At 41.3% G+C, this 23983-nt stretch overlaps 2 protein-coding genes across 15 annotated transcripts in view; both read right to left on the minus strand.

Moving 5' to 3' along the window:
• Window positions 1-80: 80 nt before the first annotated feature.
• On the minus strand, window positions 81-10241 carry F7 (coagulation factor VII). Of its 2 annotated transcripts, XM_017817432.1 has the most exons (8): window positions 10091-10240; window positions 7734-7894; window positions 7150-7174; window positions 6945-7058; window positions 5860-6000; window positions 3362-3468; window positions 2726-2846; window positions 85-2534 (listed from the first exon to the last, which is right to left on the minus strand). In XM_017817432.1, the coding sequence occupies exons 1-8, from the start codon at window positions 10158-10160 to the stop codon at window positions 1996-1998; spliced, it is 1278 nt and encodes a 425-aa protein (XP_017672921.1). In that variant the 5' UTR covers window positions 10161-10240; the 3' UTR covers window positions 85-1995. The 2 variants fall into 2 exon arrangements, with proteins under 2 accessions (XP_017672922.1, XP_017672921.1); XM_017817433.1 differs by lacking the exons at window positions 7150-7174; window positions 7734-7894 and having other exon boundaries at window positions 81-2534; window positions 10091-10241.
• A 7056-nt stretch (window positions 10242-17297) lies between these two features.
• MCF2L (MCF.2 cell line derived transforming sequence like) overlaps window positions 17298-23983 on the minus strand; it is a 162017-nt gene continuing 155331 nt past the window's right edge. For all 13 annotated transcript variants that reach the window (XM_017817370.1, XM_017817359.1, XM_017817363.1 and 10 more), the window contains 4 exons: window positions 20691-20815; window positions 19956-20068; window positions 19722-19825; window positions 17298-19604 (listed from right to left, as the gene is read on the minus strand). In XM_017817370.1, coding sequence (XP_017672859.1) covers window positions 19510-19604; window positions 19722-19825; window positions 19956-20068; window positions 20691-20815 — 437 coding nt within the window. In that variant the 3' untranslated portion in view covers window positions 17298-19509. The remainder of the gene's footprint in view (window positions 19605-19721; window positions 19826-19955; window positions 20069-20690; window positions 20816-23983) is intronic.

A 23983-nucleotide genomic window follows, 5' to 3' on the forward strand; every position in this document is an offset into this window, starting at 1 on the left:
TGACTCGCCACCTCAATAAGCTGGTGCCGCCCTGGCCCGGCTCTGGGCTAAGCCGGGATCTTACCTCAAAACAGCCCAGCACCCTTGGCAGCTCCCACCGGCGTGTCCCACATCCCAACCCCGTAAGCCCATGGTTCTGCACTTTGGATCAATGACCTCGGCATAGTGCTCGCTGGGAGCTGGCCTCAATCTCCCCTATCTTGTGGGGGAGTTCATAGTGCGCTGTGGAGCCCCTGTCTTTGGTGCTTCCAGAGCCAGCTGCCAGGTCTCCTTCATCTTCTTGGCTTGCTTAAACAGGTTGTTATATTAAAAATATATCTAAACCCCAGCTTTGTTTTGAAAAAGTCACTCTGTGCAGCTATTATTACTACTGAGTTCTTTCAACGTTTTACCTGTTTTTCTGCAAGATGATGATTTGTTCATAAATGTTAGTATTTACATTGGAATGTTACAGAGGAGAAATGGCTTTATGAACCACGGAAAACCCAAGCTGTTTTATCTTCAAGGGTCTTCAGGGATGATTTTGCACTCATCTAAATGAACAAGAGGCTTTATTTGCTGGCCACTACTCCTAGTCACTTTCCTCCCTGGGACGGGACTTCTTTTCGGAGTAAGGATATGTTTGCATACTGTAAGAACTCTTGTTTCTCAGCTCTCTGAAATTTGCTGCTTTTCCCAGTTCAGTTCACTATTTAAATGAACAGTATACCATTTTTCTGTGTCAGTAAAACAGGTTATAGGATGTTTAGTATTGCATGGTTTATGTGCCAGATGATATCAATGTTTTTCCCTAATAATAGAGTAAGATGAACTGTAATTGTCCTACTCTCTGATAAGCTTTTGTGATTGAGTTGATATTCCACATTATTTAAATGATCTTGGGTATAAGTTTTGCATAAGATTGCTAAACCGTTTTCTAATCTCCTAATAATTTTTATCTCCCTTACCTTTTCATGGTTTTCATGCTTAGATTAGAAGGTATATTTTTAAATTTTATAGCTGATAGTGTTTTCAGAGTGTTTCAAGTTCTACCATTTATGCCTTAAGATTTTAGTGAATGGTATTTGGTCAGTGTTTTTCATATGGTCAGACAATTACTTTATTCTGACTTTAGATCTCAGTATAGAGAATACAGTTTAGATTATACTGGACAACAAACGAAACAAATGGTCCCTTTCATTTGTGCTCTATGTATCAACAAGCAAGGCAAAGATAAGATTAAATCAATGGTATTCTTCACCACCCATAAATGTAGGGTTAAATATTGCATTTTATAGCCCTACAGCAATAATGCTTGATGCAAGAAGACTGAAATAAACTTTTCATAGCAAACCTGCAAATGGGGAATCAACCTTTTTCCAGCTTTCTTGTTCTGGAGAATGTCTAAGGTTCCTATCCCTCAAATCTTGTTGCCACTGCAACTGTTGGAGAAAGCTACTTTAACAGAATCTAAAAGAAACATTTTTTCTACTTTTTCTGCTATTTCATAATTATATTACAGGATCCATAGCATAGGAAGTTGTGAAAGCCAGACACATGAATGTGTTCAAAGGAGATTGCATACAATTACAGACAGCAGGTTCATTCATGACTGTTCAGTCTAATGCAACTTCTGACTCAGGAAGTCTGTACTTCACTGATTACCAGAAGCTGAGAGGATAGCTGGAGGAGGGATTATGATGTATTGCTGACAGTCTTTCTCTCAGCATCTAGCTGTGTCCTTCAGCAGAAATGGATGCAGAACGAGAGGGACTTTGAGTTTGATTTCTTAGGGTTCTGTGCCTGCTTGATAAGATACAAGTTTACTAACATTATCGATAAGGAATGTATTTTGTGTATTCAGGTAGGCATTGGGCTTGTTTCGAATCATTAATAGTGGTGTGGGTATCACAGGTATCACATATCTAAGATAATGAAGGAATGCTTCCACAGGAAAATGGCACAGAGTGATTGGGGGACAATAGCACACTCTGGAAATGCTCTGGCTCAACATGTTTAGTCCATGTGCTTCTTCAACCAGTTGATGTATTTGGACACCCTTGTGTAAACCCCATAGTTGCCTTCAACAGCACAGCCCTTTCCCCAGCTGACAATCCCAGTCAGAAACCAAGTGTTCTTGTATTTTGTAGCATGAGGACCACCACTGTCTCCCTTGCAGGCGTCCTTAGCTCCAGACAGGTCTCCTGCACAGAACATGTTCTCTGTGATATTTAAATTGGTCTCCTTTTCACATTCTTGTGTCTTTACGCGTGGCAAATCAACTCTCATCAGAACAGAAGAGGTGGCACCTCCATCTAATAGACGTCCCCATCCACTTACTGTGGAGAACTTGATAGAGGACAGTTCATACACAGCAAACCGTTTCTCAGGCAAACATATTGGCACCACATAGTCAGTGAGATTCATCGGTGTTTCCAGACTCAAAAGGGCAATATCGTTATTGACTTGTCCAGTCGTGTATCCTTCATGAATGATCATCCTGGAAACTCCACTTTCTTGCTCAGTTTTCTCGTCTTCATTTATTTTGTGTTCACCTGGAAAAGTTATTAATCGCAGGTCATATCAGGGAGCTCCTTGATTCCTTGTAAGTTTAAGGAGATAGAGTGCTTCTAGTCTGACACCTATGAAGGACAATTCCTTTATACTACCAAAGCCTTTAACTCTGGTTTTATCAGGATGAGAAGCTGCCACCACTTTGACAAGATGAGGAGAGGAGAATACATACCCAATCTCACACGAAGCTGGTTAAGGTGAATATAGTCCAAACAGTGAGCTGCAGTGACCACCCATTCTGGGGAAAGCAGGGTACCACCACACTTTTCTTTATTATCATGCATTATAAGGGCCTGCCAACACAAAGCAAATTTATGTCTTACATCAAACGTGCTTGATCTGAATCTCAGTAGTGATGGGTTTCATATTGCTTTTTTCTGACACTGTATGCAACTGTGTATGAGAATACTGTGCTGACTTTATTGAGAATTTTTGAGAGGGAGTCTTCCTAAATTGACATTGTCTCCATCTTGTAGTATGGTCCTTGCCTATTATGGCCAAGAGTGCAACCCTGCAAGCTTCAACTATAATTCTTGCCAGCAGTAACGTTAAGGACTAAGGTATCAGAGGATAGAGGTGGCTGTGTTACTACTCTACTCCAATGAAACCAGGCACTCCAAAACAAAGCTAAAATGCTTGACTGAAACAGGTGTATCTGCTGGCTATGGATGAAGAGGGAATTCACTTATCCAGACACCGTACTTTTAATTAATTTTTAACATAACAGATTTAAAACAATGAATTTAAGATAGCACTTTTATAAGGAAGTTAAAAAAATAAAAGCAATGAAAAATTTTTGAAGACTCACTTGCCATGGACATTCACCTGGAGGACAGACTAAACCACCTACTATTCTCCCTTGTGCAGTTGAATTTTTTTTTGCCAACACTGGTATTTTTCCACATGGGTACTTCACTGAAAAAAAAATTAAAAAGAAAATAACAACAGAGGGCAGCAAGTGTTATTTTATTGTACTGAATTCACAGCAAAATTTCAGTGAAGCTGTTAGTTTTGAGAACCCATACCCAGACTAGAAATCGGTGTTTCAACTAAGGTAAAGCAGCTCAACAAGTAAATAGTCTTTTTGTTTGGAAGCAGCCAGAAATGCTCTAAGAAATAGAGTGCAGGCCTATACATTATCATTGACACATATTCACTTACTACAGGACTTTGCAAACACTATACCTGCTTAAGATATATCTCAAGAATATGAGGTAGGCTACAGGCTGGAGTGAAGAAGTGACTCTGTAGTCTACACATTTTCAGTGACCCCGCTGACTTTAATTCAGTTGTACCAAGTGCCCAGCATCCATGGTATGGTCAGAGAGAGGCTTAAGCATGGGGTGGGCAGCTTGCCATCCCTTGTTTGGACAGACCCAAAGATGTCCTGAGAGCAGACACTGTCTTCTAGTGTGCCTCTCACAGACTGTACCTAGTTTGCTTGTGTCCAGAGAATCCTTGATTCTTCTGGACTTCACATCTCAGTCAATCTAAGGTCTGTTTTCACTCTGAGCAAGAATGTGAAGACTAGCAGTAAGAGAATCAAATCTTGACTGAACGTGTGACTGAGCTGCAGTGCAGAGGAAGCCTTAATGTTTTCAGTACATCTTCCACCCAACTGAATTTTCCTTTAAAGAAGGTCTACCATTGGGTTTTTTTGTGTGCCATATATCTGTGATGTAACAAAACACCATCCCTTCTGTCTGGCAGTCACACTGTGATAATGCTGTGAGGAGGAGTCCTCTCTTTCTACCACTTTGGGAGCCAGGGCCCTATAGTCTATGTTGAGCTGCATCCAATATCTCCATGGATCTGTAATAAACTTCAGCTATATGAAGACAGCATCAGCCTTTTACAGGTACAGGCAAAGTATGGAGAAACAGGAGTAGCTTTTTGATGGCAGCTGGGGAAGGATCAGAACAGATGTAACACAGACCCATGGACTCTAACTTTGTATGCAGGACAGCAGTGCAAAAGGGCCAATGTCCCAAAAGAAGAAGGGCCACTGTGAGAGATGACAAAAGGACTGTGAGGGGACTGGCAGCCTGGCAGTTGCACAGTTTTCTCTACTTGCAACACGTGGTCAGCTTTATGGCTGTTTTGGTCCCCAAGAAGCAAGCAGCAATAAATACATCGTCCTCAGAGGGGAAGACACACTGAAAAGCCTGTGGGGAATATTGAATTCTTTGTTCTCGGCTTTTAACAAAAGCACCTTCCCCACCACGTGGTATTGCAGGATCTGTTAATAAGGGATAAGCAGATTAGTAGACATTTTTTTCTAATGAAATTGCTGTTGTTGACAGCTATGTTGTCATTATCAGCTCTCTGCATGAGTGCTCCATTGAGGTGTGTTTGTAGGGGGGCATCACCCCTCAGAATTACTTAGCATGCTCCCTACAGCTCTATCCATTATGTTGTTATGTTCATTTCCCCAGGGGTCTCTTTTTTCCCCTCTAATAAAGTAATTCAACTAGGCATCTGCAATAGAGTCAGATGCCAGCTTATGTATTGGAAAAATAATTAACTTGCACTACCCTAGTCCCAGTTGAAACTGACCTTGTCAGGTGAGAGAAATATCTAGCCACAGTGTCTATAGTAATACCAAAAATGTATTATTCCTACTAAATAGGAAAAGAAGAAAAAGAAGAAAAGGGAAGGAAGGAAGGAAGGAAGAAAGAAAGGAAGGAAGAAAAAGAAAATAACTGGGATTTTTTGTTTTTAGTAGACCTCTTCCTCTCTTGACCCTTGCACTGAAATAAATATAGTAATAAAATCCAGTCACAATTTCAGATTGAGAGACAACAGTAAAACAATGCTGCCCATGAGATATTGCTTATACTGTGGGTGTAAGCTAAAACAAAGAAGGACTTGCGAGGCCCAGAGCCCCTCCATTTACTAGAAACCCCTCAGCCTGACTCCAAATCCCCGACCACTTGCTGCCATGAGCTTGTCTCCACTGCTCAGTTCTTCTCTACTTGACTAGTGGTGAGCATGCTCCCAAAGGAGGAGACGGGTTCATCTCTCTCCTAACTCTGAGCAGATAGGATGTTCAAACTTGAATCTCCCATCTCCCAGAGGAGTGAAAAGAGAGGTTCAGAAGGCTCCCTGCTTGGTGTGCACACTGACAGCTGCTTTACTGGGATGTCTAACTTGCACCAGAAGCCTAAATGTACTATTTGGGACTCCGCCTGTGAAGAAGAGGTGGGGAGCTGGTATCTAAGGGTTATACCTTGTGCCTCCTGATGTGCACATGTTGAAAACCTTTCTTCCAGAGCTGGCTTAGACGTAGCATCAGGTTAGTCTTACCTTGGGGGATGCAGGACACGCCGTCACTCGCTAAAGTGTAATCATCTGCACAGAAGCACACTCGTTTTCCGGACTGCTCATCAGCACAGTACTGTTCACAGCCACCATTGTCAAAAATGCACTTGAGTTTGTCAGCCACGGCTAAAGTCAGACAAAGAGCATTTGGGTTTCAAGACAGATTTTTGTGCTTAACATGAATCAATTGCATTTGAAATGTTGACAGAGAAGCAAGGCAGCAAAGCGGATTTCTGTGATTTATGTAGACTGACTGCATCAGAAGCACATTCCATTTGTGAAAAGCTAGGTAGGCCTGGATCTCCAGGAACTAGGGAATAAAATGCTATGCTTAAGAAACATACATCTAGCATTAAATCAGTCTGCATTTATACAGTAGCTGAGCTGTCTAAAGTACGAAGGTGTTGCAATTGTGTGTTAGCCATCGTAATAGATGACTGAAAAATTATAGCTATATTGTATTTATCCATTTAGCAGAAGGATGCTCTGGGATTACTGTTGAGGCTGCCTGGTTAGACTTAATGAGTGTCTAGCCCTTGCTTGGACTCTGGGTGTTCTGAAGGTATAACACTCAGTGTGAGGTGTCCACTGAAATCAGTGGAAATATGGATATTAACTTCATTAACCACTGGACCCATCCCTTCAGGCTTTGTACCATGCATATGCAGTGTAGTTCTTATTCACATAATGCATTGAGCTTCTAAGTCAAAGTAACTTCAGAAGTTGGGTAAGAAAAAAATTCCTCCTTTTCTCTCAGATGGTGCACAAAAGGCAATTTTTATTTTCTTTTACAAAGTCATTATAGGGCAGTAACTGTATTGCTGCCTTTCAGTGCCTGACTGCTAGGTGGTTAATTCCATCAGGCGACACCACAAGCACTGTGAACAGTAGCTGTCATAGCTAGAATGATACAGAATCACAGAATCATAGAATATCCTGAGTTGGAAGGGACCCCAGAGGATCATCAAGTCCAACTCCTGAATGATAATGATTGTTACTACTTATCTCAATGCCTTGAATTTGAATTAATAATGGCATTTTTATTTTGTTATGTTATGCCACAAGCTGACCTTTTTCACAGCTCTTGCCCTCATACTCAACAGGACAGCGGCAAACGTAATCCTGAAACTGGTCATCACAAATCCCGCCATTCTGACAGGGGTTGGAGTCACACTGGTTAGGGTCTGTAAAATATTCAGTGTCAGTCCACCTCATGCAAAGAGCTGCAGCAGTGGAAGAGTTTCACAGCTGTTAGAGCATCCTGAATAATCATACCGGAATAGATGTGCCAGAACTCATTCTAGAAGAAAAAGATGCGAGATTCAATTAAAGAAAAATTAACTCAAGTTATGTCTTACTGCTCTTGTCACACAGGAGGGGTTACAGAAAGCCAGAGTGATGCCCCTTCTGCCTTTATAAGTTGTGACAGTTAATATCCATGAAATACCCTACATTATTTTCTAGATTGTACATTATTTTCATATACCAGTAGCGAAGGGGACTCAGTTACAGACACCAATGGGTTACCCATAAGTAACCTCTGTATAGTTGAGGTGGGGTTGACTGAAGAATATATTGCACAATACAACAATTTAAAGTATTGTCAGGGCGGGAATTTGGGGTTTGGGGAGATGACTCTGAGAGCATTCCCTAGATGGATACTGCCAAGGACGGCCTATGCAGTTTGCCTGTAACTCACTGCTGATGTGTGTCTCCCTATAGATACAAGACAAAGATGCAAATAGCAGGACACTAACTGCTTTTTCTGCTCTCATGGTTTAGAATGTCAAAGCAAACCCTTGAGTAGGGGAAGTCCTTATGACAATGAGTGCTCGCTCATCCAGGCCCATTTTACTTACTGTCCTTGCATCATCACGGTAAATCTCTCTTGCTTCCTCATAGGAACACTTTTCTTCCATGCATTCTCTCTCTAGTGACCCCAGTTTTATCTCTTCAAAGAAGCTGTTGGCTCGTCTTTGCCTCTGCAAAATGCTGCTTGCCTCTTCCTGCTTTAGAAAGACTGAAAAACAGTGGCATGTTCTGTTTGTCATACAGCTGTGCTTGCCAGACAGAGAAGATCTGGGGACAATTTCCTCTGGAAGCTTTTCTGCTTTCCAAGGTTTTTTTCTGAGACACTTCAGAAAAGAGATGGGCAAATGTGAAGGAGCCTCCTTTCTCCGTTTTGCCTCACAGATAAAGTGACAACACATGAATTTTACAGAGCTCAGAGCTTAGGAGAAGGTGGCACATTACAACAGTGTTGTCTGTATGTGTGTTGTATGTACGCCAGTGACTCCTAAGGTACTGTTGTACCTCATATGCATCTTGACATTTCCAACAGTTTCTTTGAATTGTAGCAGCTAGGAAGCCTGTGTCACTTTATCTAGTACCAATGCACACGGCAAAACCTGGTTTTTCTGTACATGCTACAGTCATTTGGTGACAGGTGGACCACAGTCATCCCTTCAGCCACAGTCACATGTTATTTCACAGTCCTTCACTTGTTGGACCTGAAGAAGGAACTTATCCCACCACTAGTAAACCACAATTTAAAAATCACTGCTTTAATATATTATCTTTAGTTTTTTGTGGAAAAGCCTACATTAAGGTACATAGTAAAGCTGGACAGTGCTGATTACTTTTCCTAGTGGAGCCTGTAGATGGCTCCTAGCTTCTGTCAGCACTATAGACCACAGCCGCAGAGGGGTCTTCTCTTTGTGTGTCTATGCCATGCTTTGGGAAGACATTGAGTACACAGGTTTGATAGCAGGCATCAGCAGAGCTCATTTCCTAGAGCTACATCAGCTTGCAACCGACAGAAGCGTGCACTGAAAGCACACTTCACCATGCTGACCTGTTCCTCAGCCTTAGGATATAAGCACACCACACAGCTATGCCCAGTATAATTCAGGATAAGGAATGAGAAGTCCCAGTGCTACAGTGGACTTTTTCTCCATGTACTACACAGAACAAGACTTGAAATTATCAACTTTTCTTTTTCCTTTATGTCAGTAGGGGAGCTTCTGACATTTACTGAACTTAAATTTCAGCGCTTAAACTATTTCACCTGTGATTGTGGGTAGATTTGGGGATCAAGCCTGACGTGTGTCACCTGCCTTTCCCCAGGACATTCTCCACTACATGACCCCGAAAGAATAGGAGTTACATTCCACCTTCTGGAAGGGCCCTGAGGGATGCCGAAGGACAAGACTCACGTGTGTCCCCATCAACATACACACAAACATAAATGCTGAGAGGGTTTATTCCAGTCTGGTAAGGCATCTTCATAAATGTGTCTAATCAGAATATTTGCTGAATTACATGCAAAATAGTGGTAATTTTTCCCTATATTTCAAAGTTACTTGAAGGGATAAAGTATTGTGTGGTGTGCACTGAATTTACCCCAGAGTGCTTCATAAATGTTTGCTCATTATAGGAATGTCATCTGGGTCTTTCTGCCGTGATTTCAAAGTCAGGCTGTATGCATTTAATATGGCTTTCCTTGAGGGCTTTTAATTAACCTTATGCTGCAGATACATGGCACATGTATCACTGCATGGACATAGACTCTAATGGAAGAGCGAACCTGGGTGTATGGCTGGGAACATCCACCCGCTCTTATTTTGGCATTCTCCACTTATTTGCATTGGAACACTTTTGACTTTGCTACATATTTTTCCGCCTTTCCTCACTGCAACACAGGAGACCCAGTCGATGGCTAACTGGGAATCTGAAAGCACTGGATCTACTTTATTACTATGGGAGCTGATATTAAGACATACTGGAGCCACTGAAGCCACCTCCTCTCTGCCTTCTACTGCTACTGAAATAGGGTGGATCCTCACCTCCTTAATTACTCATCAGCTGAATGACAGGCTATTGATGCTTTGCTTTGAGAAATGTCCCAGTTCAATACGATATAACAATAAATCACAGTTCCTTTCTTCATGTAGTGGGCAGACAGCTGGTGGTTTGCCTGCTATCTGTGCATCGAGATAATACATTCATTTAGCAATCTAGAGGTGCTTTTCCTTAATTGGCAGAAAATGTACATGGAACCATCACCCTGAGAGCAAACAAGAACTTTAGAATACCACAGGCACAGCCAGAGACAGGAAAAACACGCAACTCAAAACTTGCAATGGAAATTATGTCTTGGTAACGGAAGGCAGTCTGTTGCCAGTAAACAGAATTACAGCCATATCCTGCAACATACCTGCATCCAGAGAAAGAGGGATCAGCAGCAGAAAGCAGAGAAACAAAGCCACACACTGCCTGGAAATCATGATGAACCCTATGAGCCAGTGTCCTGGTAGTGTATTGACATTTCAGCAAGGACTGTTTGGACAAACAGCTCAGCTTCAAATGCTTGGAGCCAGAGGAGGGGCCGGAGAGTCGTGGAAACAGCAAAACATCCATGACAGCCTGGAGAGCTGAGCCAAAGGATTTGCATGTGCCCTTTTCACACAAGCAGGGAGCTTGGTTTTGAAGCGTGCTCTCCTGACCTGTGCAAAGGCTATGCTGATTACACAGACTGCTACCCCTGGGCCTTCATTTTCCATCTAACACACCTTTTTCATGACAAACATAAATGCTGGGACCCTGCATCCATAGACAGGATTAACTTGGCCCTGTAGCCTCACATGCAGAGAGCAGTGATGTGATATCTATCTTGCATGGGCAGTCAAGATACAGCCTTTCAGTGCTTTGGAGTATGATGGAACCACTGCCATCTGTCTTTTCCCATTTCTCTATCACCAGCTGAAACTCTGCACTTGTGCCAGAACTTGCTTGGAGACACTAATTAACCAGCAAGAGACACCCTACACTGTTTCTCTCCATCTTTACTGCCAGACCCATGTAGCCTGCACAAGCTGGAGCAGCTGGAAGAGGTGCCGAGCTGATCCACGTTGTACTTTATTACTAACAACAGGGCTTTAAGGAGCTAATCTGCAGACAGTGTTTTATCTGGAACATAAGCAGTCCTCTGATTTAATGGAAATCAATTAATGGCATCAGACTGGAGAGCTGACAACATTCTTGGGGAAATATTTACTTAAGATAGCAGCAAGGTAAAGAGCATGTTTGTCTATGAGAAGTGAAGCATTGCCTAAAGGCAATGTGTTTTCCAGGCTGTTCTCCCCTTCCTGTGTGGAAAGGAAAGAGGGTCACCCCTGCATCTGAATGCTACAGCAAAGGAAAGCAACAGCTGGATTTTCACTTTGCTACCAACATTCAGCATAACTTCCTGCAGAAGTCATGACTGCTTAGGAAAGTCAGGCTTCTGGCTGTTTGCATGCAGTCCTGTTGTTTAGTGGTGGTGCACATAGCTGGATGTTCTGTTCTGCTTCAGAACCACTTTCCCAAGAGGCAGCATCCGGGCACTTCTCTGGATCACAGCCTGGCTAATTCCCAGCAGTCCTGTTCCTGGGACAGCTGGAAACAGATGGGCAGTGCTGTCCCAGGCAGAGGAAAGAGGCCAGTTACTGGAATACAAAAGAAGCTACAGCAGCCCTATGCTGCTTTTTGGGAACCCTCTCTATGCCTCAGAGCCTGCCAACACAATCCTCCTTGTTAACTTGGCTGTGGCAAGTGAGTTGAAAATAGGAAGTGTGCGTTCAGCTTAGCAAGACCAAACCTAAGCTTGCTGGAGCTGTTTGAAAGTTTCTTCTTGTCTCATCTTCTTGGGGAAAGACCTAGCCCCATCTAGTTGAATGAGTCACACAGATCAGAGCATGAAGCTCTGCCTTCCGTACCTGAGGCCAGCCTGGGTTTGCACTTATGCCCTCCACTCCCTGCATTTCCTTAGGCTGGGTGGGTATCTCCCTGCTGGGGAGGGTGAGGTGGCTGCCACTCCACAGTGGCATTACAGCATCTCTGCGCCATGGTACTCCCTTGCTTTCTTCATAATGTGCAGATCCTGTACATCCTTTAGGACTGATGCAATATTTTCATTCTGTCTTCCTTCCTCTCTTGACATCCCTTAAACATGAAAGATTTTGCTTTTATTTCTTGGGAACACTCAGTTATTATTTTTAGAGCCCAGGAAGGAGACCAAGTGCTGGGAACAAGAGTCAATTCACATGGAGACCATCCTTCTTCCAAAAACAATTCATGCAAGTAGGCTCCATCAGGGATGAACCTGAGGAGGGTCACCACGGATTCAGCACTCCCAGGACTATGTTACAGATCAAGAAGTTCACACTCAGGGATCTCATCACAAAGGTGTTTCCTACTAACTTCAGCTGGACCAGTTCTTTGCTTAAAGAGCTATGTTTTTAAAGAGCCATGTTTTTAAAGAGCCCTCTTTCCTTTTACTGTCTTAGACCCCAAGGTTCCTGGTTTCAGCTGACAGAGTTAATTTTCTTCTTAGTAGCTGGTACAGTGCTGGGTTTTGGATTCAGTATGAGGATAATGTTGATACCACACTGATGTTTTGGCTGTCGCTGAGCAGTGCTTACCCTGTCAGGGACTTTTCAGTTTGCCATGCTCTGCCAGTGAGCAGGTGCACAAGAAGCTGTGAGGGAGCATGGTCAGGACAGGTGATCCAAACTGGCCAAAGGGATATTACATACCAGAGGATATCATGTTCACTAGACAAACTGGGGAAGTTGGCTGGAAGGGGACAATTGCTGCCTGGGAATGGGTTGGGCATCGGTCAGTGGATGATGAGCAATTGTATTGTGCATCACTTGTTTCTCTTGGGTTTCTCTCTCTCTCTCTCTTCATGTCTCCTTTTTATACTGTTATTATTATTATATTAGTATTACTAATATTATTATATTTTATTTTGTTTTAATTATTAAATTGTTCTTATTTCAACCCAGAAATTTTACTTTGTTTTTTTGTCCCGATTCTCCTCCTCATCCCATAGGGAGGTGAGCAGTGAGTGAGCAGTTGCCTGGTACTTAGTTGCAGGCTGGGGTTAAACCACAACAGCCCCCTTGGTGTCCAACGTGGGGCCTGGAAAGTTAACAACTGATCCAACCAGAGCATATTAAATTAAGTTCATTATAAGCTTTCATTGCATTGGTTTAATAGTGACTGGTCCCAGTGTTGGTTTATTTGCCATCAGAGTGGTTGTGCTTGTTCTCAGGGTTGTGTTATGCAATACCTTACTTGCAGCCTTTCTTTGCTGTTTTGGTGTTCATCGCCTGTGGGGCCTGGGCTATGGCTGTAATTTTGTTGTACTTCACAGTATTGGCTTACAGTATGATAGAATTGCTAGTTGTGAAACTAGGCTGATGTGTTCTCAGCATTGGCATGAGCTCTGTATTTCGGGAGCCATCTATTGGGAATTATTAAAAATTACACCTTTAGCCTTTTTTCCTTACAGAACCAATCTATTGAGGAGACTCCTCCCTCCCTCTCTCTCTCCCTCTGTGCCTGCCTACCTACCTGTCTTCCATCTTCAGAAGCCCTCCAGACTGATTAAAGTAGCATTTGAAAATTTTAGATGTTTTTAGTATCCTTTGAATACCCTTAAAACCAGCCTGGCCCCAAACCCCGTGACAAGCACTGCTACTCAAAGGAGGAAGACAGGGATTCAAATCCCAGCAACAGGCTCTGAAGCTGCTGACATTCTGTTAACAAGCACTGGGGCTACTCACACTCCAGTTTGATTTCACTTGGAGGGGTGTCCAGTACAGCTGAAACTGACTGACTGGGGGGTGTAAGCACAGGCTTACCATCTGCCATGGACACATCCAGACTGCACTGGAATAGCTTGAAGCTCTGGAACATCTGCAATGTATCGATAATATCGTCATGTGGGATGATACAGCAGAAGAAGTTTCCGAGAAAGGGAAGAAAATAGTTAAATCCTTCTGAAAGGCAGTTTTGCCATAAAACAAAGTAAAGGTCAAGGGATGTGCACAGGAAATTCAGTTTTAGGGAATACAATGGCAAGATGGGTGTTGCCACATCCCAATGGATGTGACCAACAAAATAACAGCAATGTCTCCACCAGCTAGCTAGAAACAAACACAGCTTTCCTAGGTGTTGCAGGTTTCTGGAGAATGCGCATCCCAAATTGCAGTCTGATTGTCATCTCTCTCTATCAAGTGACCAGGAAGAAGAATGATTTCAAATGCTTTCACCCTGAGTAACAACAAGCCTTTGAACAAATCCAGGAGGAGATAGTTCATGCAGTAGCCTTCAGTTCAGTGCAAACAGGGCAAGATGTAAAGAATGTGCTTTACACCGCAGCCAGGAAGAACAGAAGAATCTGGAGCCTCTGGCAGGAAGCACAGGGGAAACTCAAGGTTGACACCAGAGGATCCAAAGCCCACTATACTCCAGCTGATAAAGAGACACTGGCAGCTTATGAAGATGTCAGAGCCACTTTGGCAGTGATTGCTTCTGAAGAACACAGCTCCTCCTGGCACCCCAGTTGCTCATGCTGGGTTGAATGAAAGGGAGGGTCCCCTCTTCCCATCATGCAACTGATGTTTGTGCAGCAGTGATGGAATCGGAACTCGGTTCACCATGCAACAATCCAAATACCACATGCCATCTTTCCTGCCCTGAAAGACTGTTATGACAGATGGGGACCAAAGTCATGATTAAATGAACTCAGTGGACTTCTATAAGTATGGCCTATAGACTAAGAGAATGGTATCTGTGTGTATAACTATCAAAAGATGGGAAAGGTGATGGGGTATTTGATAGTGTGGGACTTGGAATGATGTACATGGTATAGAATATAAAGTGCTAAATACTGCATAGTGGTTAGCTGCTGGCGAGGGCTAAACCATGACACCACCCAGAGGAGCAAACATCAGTTTGCTTTTTTTTCCCAGAAGTGTTTTCTTCCCCTAAGTGTTACTTTGTTTTCCTTCCTGTGTGGTCCTGCTGTAGTTCATGAAAATTGCCCTGGTGTCCTGCTCTATAAATCTTGCCAGTGCAGGCTTTAGCCTTGGCTTATGTTTCCTGAGCAATTTCAAGAAAAATAATCTACTATTCAATTAAAAGTGAATATATATTAATGCAAACATGCACCCCTGCTGCTCATGGGTGCTACTAGAATCAGTCTGGGGACAGCTGCTCAGAAAATATTATGATATTTTTAGTGTATGTGTTTGATGTGCCAAAGCTGTTCTATTTAAAAAAATAAATAGTTAAAAAAATGAAACATGAAAAATATTACAATGTGAAATAAAAAAATCTAAAGCAAAAACATTAGCCTGGAAGACATGATGAACTGATATCTTTGAACATGTCCTTCTTTATTTTTGCTTTGTTTCCTACTCGTATTTTTAAAAGAAAAACACATTTTTTCTATTTTTAGTTTCATATTTTGGGTCGGAGAGAAGTCGTATGGAAGCTGTTTGGAACTGGGCAACTTGTCACTGGTCACTGGTCATTTAAGCATGAGTTTTCTAGTCAGCACTCAGGAACAATTAAAAAAAAAAATCAATAAATTCCATATTGAAGAGGCTGTAAGAGAACATTTGAGTAAGTTGACAAGGCTGTGTCTAGGTAAGAATGCCTTTGGAATGAGGTGCTTCAGAAATTCACAGAAAATTAAATTTAAATCTCCAATAATAATAATAGTTTGCCATTATTCATTCATCAGAGTAATTAAAAGCAAGCCAAGCTTGTGATGAAGTCAATAATTTCATTTCATTGTAGTAATCTATAAATATATAAGTATCATGCTGCTAAACTTTAAAGCGAATTATTTGGGATTTAGACCTCAGAAAAAGAACTAGTTCTTTCCAGGAGAAAATTACTTGCCTGCTTGATGGAGTTCTGTATCTCCATACAGCAATTATTCTCAAAAAGAGGAAATAGAAATTGAGATATAATATTTTTGATTTTTTTTTTTTTTGCGACCAGCTCTAAATACAAATGCTTAACATTGTAGTTTTTAGTTTTGATGTTCTTTCTTTTCTTTTGTTGCTTGAGGGGAATATTTGAAGACACCTAGAGAATAAAAGAAGAAAAAAGATAAAGTTTGCCACAAAGTTTGTCTCTTTCATGCCACCTATCTCAGTTGGCAATGAGAGATATTAACTCTGCTACAGAGGTTTTCGTGACTGTGTCCTGAGACCATCACAGCTGCAACAGCACCACTGGCAAATCTAGTCTAGTAGTCTTTTAAATGCAGCTGGGGACCTTGCTGTCTCATCAATGGATATGGAACGACTAAGCATTCGTCTCCTTTCAAATGAAAGCCTGGAGAGGCTGCTTCAACATCTAAACATCTTATTTTGATAATACGGTCTCTAGACTCAGTTTACACAAGGTCTTAAGGGACAACAGAATGCAGCTCTTTTATTCCTACATCCTTAATTGAGGGAATTGAGTTTGGGTAGCTTCCTTGTTCCAGGCAGATCTGGCGCTCGCCCATACACATCTAGGGATGCTGCTAATTCTGGGCACTTGTGTGGACACTCCAGACTTCACAGTGCAGTTCATAACATCATCTGACATATGACATAGAAGGGTAATTGGAGTCCCTGTCATTTTGAGGTAAGTGATGTGAGCTATGGTCCAACATTGTCAAGTTTGTTCAATGACAACATCTGTGCAGTACAGAGAAAAGGGTTTGTGTTCCAACTAGCAAGCTTCTTCTGTGCCTATGAAAGACTGTGCTCAAACTTTGAGCCAGTGATCTAAGAAATCAATTATGATTAGGTTTTTATATAGAAAACTATTTTCCACTAAGGTAAATCTAGGCTGGAATTCCTTCATTCTTTTTCTCTAACAAGTATTATATGGCTCTACTAAAAAAGGTTGGGCCTCCTTTTACTCAGAAAAGTAGGACTACATACTATAGAGGGAGCTGTTATGTTAACAAGAGTAAACAAAAAGCAATCAAACCCTAGTAACACCTTAACTGGATTGTGTAATGCGCATGGCCACCCACTCAGCCCAAATCACTCCAGTCAGTGTGAAATTCACCTTCTACCATGGTATGATGGTCCTTAAAGTCATTAATCAGTGGATGTGCGAACACGTTCCTCTTCAGATGCTGCAAAAGTGAACATGGTGTCTTGTTTCTCACCCAGCTGTAGCCAGATGTGGACCTCCAACTTGTTCTTCTAAGACCATAGGATCAAGAGGAGCATGCCTACAGGAGAAGGTGAATCATGGGATACACAGCTTTTTTCAGGAAAACCCAAGGGCCATGTGCCTTCTTTCATTAAAGGGTGTATGGGAAAAAGGGAGTCAATCCAAGTACCTGGTAACGGCTTTCATTTTTTATCCCCACCTGCAGAGCACGAGGGTGAAATGGTGTTTCTCTGAGATGGTCCCAGAATGAACAGGCAGAGGACTGGAACACACAGACCCTGACAAGCAACAGCTGCACAGCCCTGGTTTTTCATTCCAAATCCTCCAGCCTCTCTCTGTTTTTATACGATATCCATAAGAAGCTTTCAAGACTGTGAGACAAAATAAACCCCAGAGAATGTCTGTATAAAGGCATTCAGCAAGAAGTGCTGAAATTTATTCAAATTAATTACAGTAGAGTCCTCTGACTTTGAACTTCTAATTCACAACAGCAGTAAAAAAGGAAATGGTGAAATGGGTTGTATTAAAGTGCAGTGATGTGGAGAAAACCATTGAAATAACACAAATGAGGCTGCAGTGAGAAATGAAACAACAGTCTCATCCTAGCAACGACAGCAATATATAAGCAAATTATGTTACAGATAATTTACAAAATAACTTACATAAATGAAGATAAGCTGAATCTCATGTTGCCATTTAATTGTTAAATATCAGACTAAATATTCCTGGTCGGTACAGTATTATATGGGATAATTAAAAAAAAGATCAGAGGATTTCTGCATTGAAAAATTTGGCTGAAGTAAAACTCTGATCAGCCTTTATATTGCAGTATTGCAAGAAACCTAAGTATTTATGAATTGTAAAGTGACACATTCAGCAGCATGAAGACTATAAATACATCTTTTACATTGATATCTACACACATATACATATCTACACACACACACAAATATATACACACAAGCACATACATGCACATACATATGTGCATAAATATATGTGTGTGTTTATATATATACGTTTCAATTTGTACTGACCATGGTCAGCTGCATTTTGATTGTGTCTGGGGTAGGGTTGCTTTCACAACCCAGGTGTAAAATCATTCTTAGGAGCGTTTGTCATTTACCTTTCCTAAGCTGCAGCCTCTAAAACATAACATTTTGGCATAAAGATAGACTTCAGGGCTTAGCCATCAGAGGGTCTGATGATTACCAGCAGTTCTCATTGACATAATCTACTGTGCTTAGCACTTCTGAAAAATTATGCTCTTAGTGCCCACTTTATTTTTAAATAATATGATACACGAATCAGTTAAAAACCTGTTTTCATATAAGCAAAAACATTTGAGAGCTAGACAGAAATGAACACGGTATTCTATACATGCACACAGTTTTGTACTGTTTTTAAGGATGATGTGCAAAAAATGTCTGACAACATGAAAACTTACAATATTGGCTTACATCATACCTTGAAAAGTGGCAAGTTTAGCATCACCTTTCCTTTAAAAAAAATTAAAATATTTATCTGTAGCATAAATCTGACTATTCTCTAAGATTTTTTTCTCCTGTGCTCCCCTTTTATAGAAAAACTATGTCATTGGGTTTTTTTGCTCTTTCAATGAATCTGGAACAAACACTATGTAGACTGAAAATACATTGGATTTCCAGCCTTCATAGTTTGACTGAAGGAAGGCTCTTGACCCACAGTGCAGCCACAATATTTTCCCCTGTCTGTAACTGCACGTTAATTGTGAGAGCTGAAAGTAACCATGCAATTACCATTTATTAAAAAATCATTTAGTGAATAAGAACATTTGTGTATCATTGTGCACCTGTGTAAGGAAAAAGATACTACTAAATTGCCAAGGCTATGTAAACACAGTGATCTTGGTAAAGAATTTGGTTGTGAGACCAAAATACCTCAGAAAAGAGCTGTTCCATTGCACACATCATTAAAAGGTTGGAAAGGATAAAATAATAGTTTCTTTTGATGCTGTTGTGGTCAGTGAATTGGTCATATCTGCATCCCAGTCTCTAGGGAGCAGATGAATACCCTGAAGACCCAGGATAAAAGGGTGAACCAAACCTCCTCCATCGTTGCTGTAAGAGTCCCATTCACCGCATTGACTGAGGTATGTCCCTGGAGAAAAGGGGTTTTGGGGACAAGAAATTGTAAACTTGGATTTATTTTCCTCATACTTATCCTGTAGAGTGATTGCTGTGTTATTAGTTTACAATGAGCATTGAGCACTGAACACATTTTGTTTGCTCACATTCAGATTCTGGCTGTTACAAAATTAAATTTCAGTTCTGCAGAAACCTGATAGTGTATCAAGAAGAAAATGCGTTTTATGCTAACAGCTCGGCAGCTTCAGACTTCAGAGCATAAACCTCTACAAAACCCTATTTGAAATCATTTAACTTTTATTTACAACTTCACACTCCATGCACTCTTCATTGGGATCTTCTGTGAGAACCTGTAAAAGTCACCACTAAAAATACTCAGAGCTGGCAACACAGAATTGGTGGTTCTCTGATGGAGTCCAATGTCCATAACGCTGCAGCAAATGACAGTCTCTGAATTCACCTTCCATAGAAGTGGAATAAAAACTTCATATTAGCCCTTAATGTCGGAGAAGCTGGTACTGCTGACATTGCAGCTATCACTGCAACTTGATGATGTGCTCAAAGTGCTGGAGGCAGTGCCTGATTCTGGAACGAAAGGAAAAAAAAAAACCACAAGAAAATATTATATAGTGGTTGGTTTTCATTACTTTCTTTGATAATAGGAATCTCCAGAGACACAATAATCTCATTTAAAATACCTACCAGAGCTGCTCAAAGACTGAGCTGATTTTGAATTGCCTATGAGCATCAGCACATTGTTTGCTGGGATCCAACCTTCTCTACCAGTGCTCAGGTTCTTTACATACCTAAAAAATATATATAAATAAAATTAGGAGTCTGATTGCTTCATTTGATGCCCTTGAAAGTTTTGCCCTAAACATCTGCCTTCCAAACACAGTTCTGCGTATAAAAATTTCCAAACACAGATCTGCGTACCAAAGTCCATCCTCCCCTTCACGAATCAGTTGAACTAGATCTCCACTTTTCACTGTAAATTCTTCAGAAACTCCTTTCTCATAATCAGTCACAACTGTATATTTACCAGGAGTCTAAATGCACACAGAGGAAAAACAAACAAATTATTTCTATTGAGTACTTTAAGGTACGTTGCAGCTTTTGTTATGAAATTATAGTACTTTTCCCTTCTTTCTCATGCACCTACATGCTGAAGAGGTTGTAAATATACATACTGAGGCAGTAAAACTCTGATGGATTACATGCAAATTCAGTACATGAATTCTCACACCCTGAAAAACATTCAGTGAAATGCTTCCATTATAACAATTAATTCATATGTCTACAGAAAATAAAATCAAAAGAAAAAAAACCCAACAATACCAAGCTGGCAAACTCGTGACATGATGTACATGTGGAAACCTGTTGACATGGTAGCTGATCATGTCATCACTTGAACTGCTGTAGCATGGCATAAGCAGACACAACTCACTAGTCTGTAGGAACGCAAAGGCACAGATGGACCTTCTGAATTTACAAACACAGGGCTGATTCAGGAGAAGGGGATCTTCTCCACTGCCCTAGGAATTTTGCCCAGCTGAGCATTTCAAGGCAGACACTTTCCTTCCAGCAAGCTTCCAAAGCATTCCTGTACATTGCCACACACAATGCATTGGTATCACTTGCTTAGCTCAATAGCAAAGCATTTCTGGTTACCAGCTTCATCTCGCCTCCTCCTCCTCCTTCTTCCTCCGCATCTGATGAATTCAGTGGTTCTTCAGCACTAGACCAGCCGTCATTTTCTTCAGATGCATCAAGAGAATGGGATGGTTTGGCCCAACCTTGTGGAATAAACAGCTGACTGTTAGCTTAGGAGCAGTGAGCCACCGAATGGGAGGAACGTTCTTCCCAATGATAAGCTCTTAAAGCAATCAACATGAACAGGAGAAAAACTGTACAGACGAAAGTTATTACAGTCACTGGGTGAAATTCATTGCTGGCAAAAGCTGGCCTGCTTCCATCAGAGTAAATGGAGCTGTAGCAATGCACAGCTGTGAATTTGGCCCTTTGGATTTATATAAAGGGAAACAAATGGAGAGAATGCAAATTCCTGACTAAAAAGTAAATACATATAAATATTTGTACAATAAATATATATTATACAAAGATGAATGGTGTATAGATACTCTTTTTCTTGGGAGGAGATAGAAGACAGAAAGGTACACTTTTTGGGAAGAGGTTGACAGAAAGGGATGTCACCCAAAGCAACCTAAACAGCCTGCTGGAATAAGGGATGAATGGGGAATGCCTCCTTCAAACCGTTAAGCACTTAGAGCTGTCAAGAAATTCAACACAAGCTACAAGCACTGTGTACTTCACCTGATCAGGCAGCTCATTATTTAAGGGTGTTCAGGCTGACACAAGGATACTTAAGCACACTGAGTTATCTTGTTAAGTCACTGCACCAGACACTGCAAGAACAATCGCCCGTCTGTCATTTATTCCTTATTCTCTCTCAGGGTGAAGCATTTCATTTATTTATAAAGCTGAATCATATCCAGAGTGCACAAAATCCTTTTCCAAATAAAAGTATGGTAAGTTTTTAGTGGGATGCTTTATATTGATGTCAGCAGCTGTCAATAAATGTGTCGAGCTCATAATGAAAAAAAAGTCATAATAAAAGAGACAAATATTTGTAAGTAAGATTTTGTTTCAAGCCAAATAGTAACAACAATGAAACTCAATGAAAAGAATGAAAGGAAGAACAAATCTCCCACTTTTATGTAGCTATTAGTTAAGTTGAGAAAGCACCAGCATTTTTGTGCTTCACTGCTTCCAAGGCTGGTCATGCCAGTGCCTGAGGAAAAAACTGAACACCAGAGTAAAGCCAAAGAAATCTAAGAATCACAGAATCAAATCACACCCAGAGCACACCAAACAGAGTGGGATTTTTACCTCGCCTGTGCTGCTGGATGACCTGCACAAGATTAGAAGTACTGACCCATTTGGCCCTGTCCAGGGTTAAGAATGAACTTCCATCTGTGAAGAAACTGAGTAATAAATTCCTGATGTATTCCATGAAAATTTCCTTGGATACTTACATCATCTAGTTGGCTTGTTGGATACAGATGAAACCCTTTCCTTTATTTCCAAGTTAAGAACAAAGGAACAAACCCACCCCCCCCCCGATTTCTCAAAATTGTTCCTAGCTCTCATTAGAAACAGAATCAATGAGCTGCAAAAAAAGAAAGGGAAATCACTAAAGTTCTCTGCCTGTAGCCTCATACTGGCCTGCTGATCTGGTAAATTTTGTGTAACAGCTCTTGTTCCTCAGCCTTTTCTTTCCTTATATTTTGTTGATGTGCTAAGAGCAGACAGGCCTGATCTTGCCATAGTAACAGTACTACTCCTCCTCATACAAGATGGCACTGGGAAGGTCACTATGGGCACTGAAACTATGCATGCACATTCAATGTGTATGTGTGTGTTCTGCATGGTGTGACTAAATCAGAGCTCTCTATAAAGGCAGGAAAGGTAAGAAAATGACAGGCAGTCTTGAGAAAAGACAAGGTTATGCAGAAATGAATTTAGATAAGATTGGTGCCAGGAAAACCATTTAACGCTTCTCTTCAGAAACGGTCTCAAGTTTCTTCACAGAGCTATGACCTGCCTACAACATGTGATTCTGACACTAAATCATTTTCCTTGAGCGCACTGCATGCAAATCAGAGCAATACAGCAGTGAAAGGAAATCAGTGGGGGCAATGCACTGTGCACTGGGAAGTTGTGATCATCATATGGTGCAGTTTCACCCCAAAATGCCTGGGTCAGCTGCCTGCTTATCCCTCTTTGAACTGGGGAAGGAGAAGAGATGAAGTGTCAGAAAAAAGATCGGAAGGTGCAAGACAAAGGGGAGTTAGTAGATGTTTTAAACTAATTTAGTTGGTTCAGCAGTTTCATAAAGTGCGAGGCGCTGGGACAGAACAGCAAATCAGACAACCCTGTTCCAAGGACTCAATAATTTTACTGTAGGTTAGCAATGATCAAGGACTCTTCCTTGGAAAATTCCAGCATCTATGCAAAGGGCCATAAAACACCCTTTTCCTGCAGAGAGCATTTCTGGGCCCTCAGGATTTCCATGGTACCTGGAGATCTCAGAGTTTTGACTGCTACCTGCAGAAAATCAACGTTGCAACTTTCATATCCACCCCTGCGGTGTTTCTGCATGTGTCCAGCCTAGGATTACATTGCTTGCTGCTCAGACAAGGTGACTGGTGTTGCATAGTTTCTGTAGCACAGCAGCTGAACCTGCATTTCCACAGGTAAGACAAAGACTTTGGAAATCTGGAGAAGAGGTTGATGGTAGAGGTGGAAAGAGACAGGAAGAGGAGGACTGCTCTTCTTGTCCTGTCTAGTGAATTAACCCTAGGGATTTGTACTGAAACCTTCACCAACAGCCTTACTGGTTAGAAGGGTCGTTTAACTGAAATGCATTTCTATTCTCTGCTTAGCTGTGAGCTAGGAGAACAGGAGGCAAACTGCTGCAAGGGGTTCAAGTTAAGTCATCTGGGGTTCACAGGGTGGTGAGAATTGCCCACTATCACCCAAAGAAAGATGCAACAGGGCAGTGACTACTGTAAGAAATGCAGATCTAAAATGGAAATTCCACATGACAGTGATCTGGATACATGAGTTTCAGATTTTTTTTCTTTTTTTTAAAAGTTAAATCCTTTCCACAAGGGGCGCAGTGACAGAAGGATGCTAGCACATGGAAAACCATGTGTCTCATAGCAACTGGACATCCTTGTAAGTCTTTAAACACCCAGCTTCTGGTTATTTCTTCAGCAGCAGACCTCTTTCCCACTGTCTCCCCCTAAAAACTAGTTAGCCATATGCTACTTTATTTGATACCAAGTAAAACTTCAACTGGTTTTGCTATCAAAAACAATGTATACAGAACCTGAAAGATCCACTTGGAAGAACAACTGATATCAATACTGCTGCACACA

This window comes from Lepidothrix coronata, unplaced genomic scaffold (assembly GCF_001604755.1).
Source record: "Lepidothrix coronata isolate B3197 unplaced genomic scaffold, Lepidothrix_coronata-1.0 Scaffold60, whole genome shotgun sequence".
NCBI lineage: Eukaryota > Metazoa > Chordata > Aves > Passeriformes > Pipridae > Lepidothrix > Lepidothrix coronata.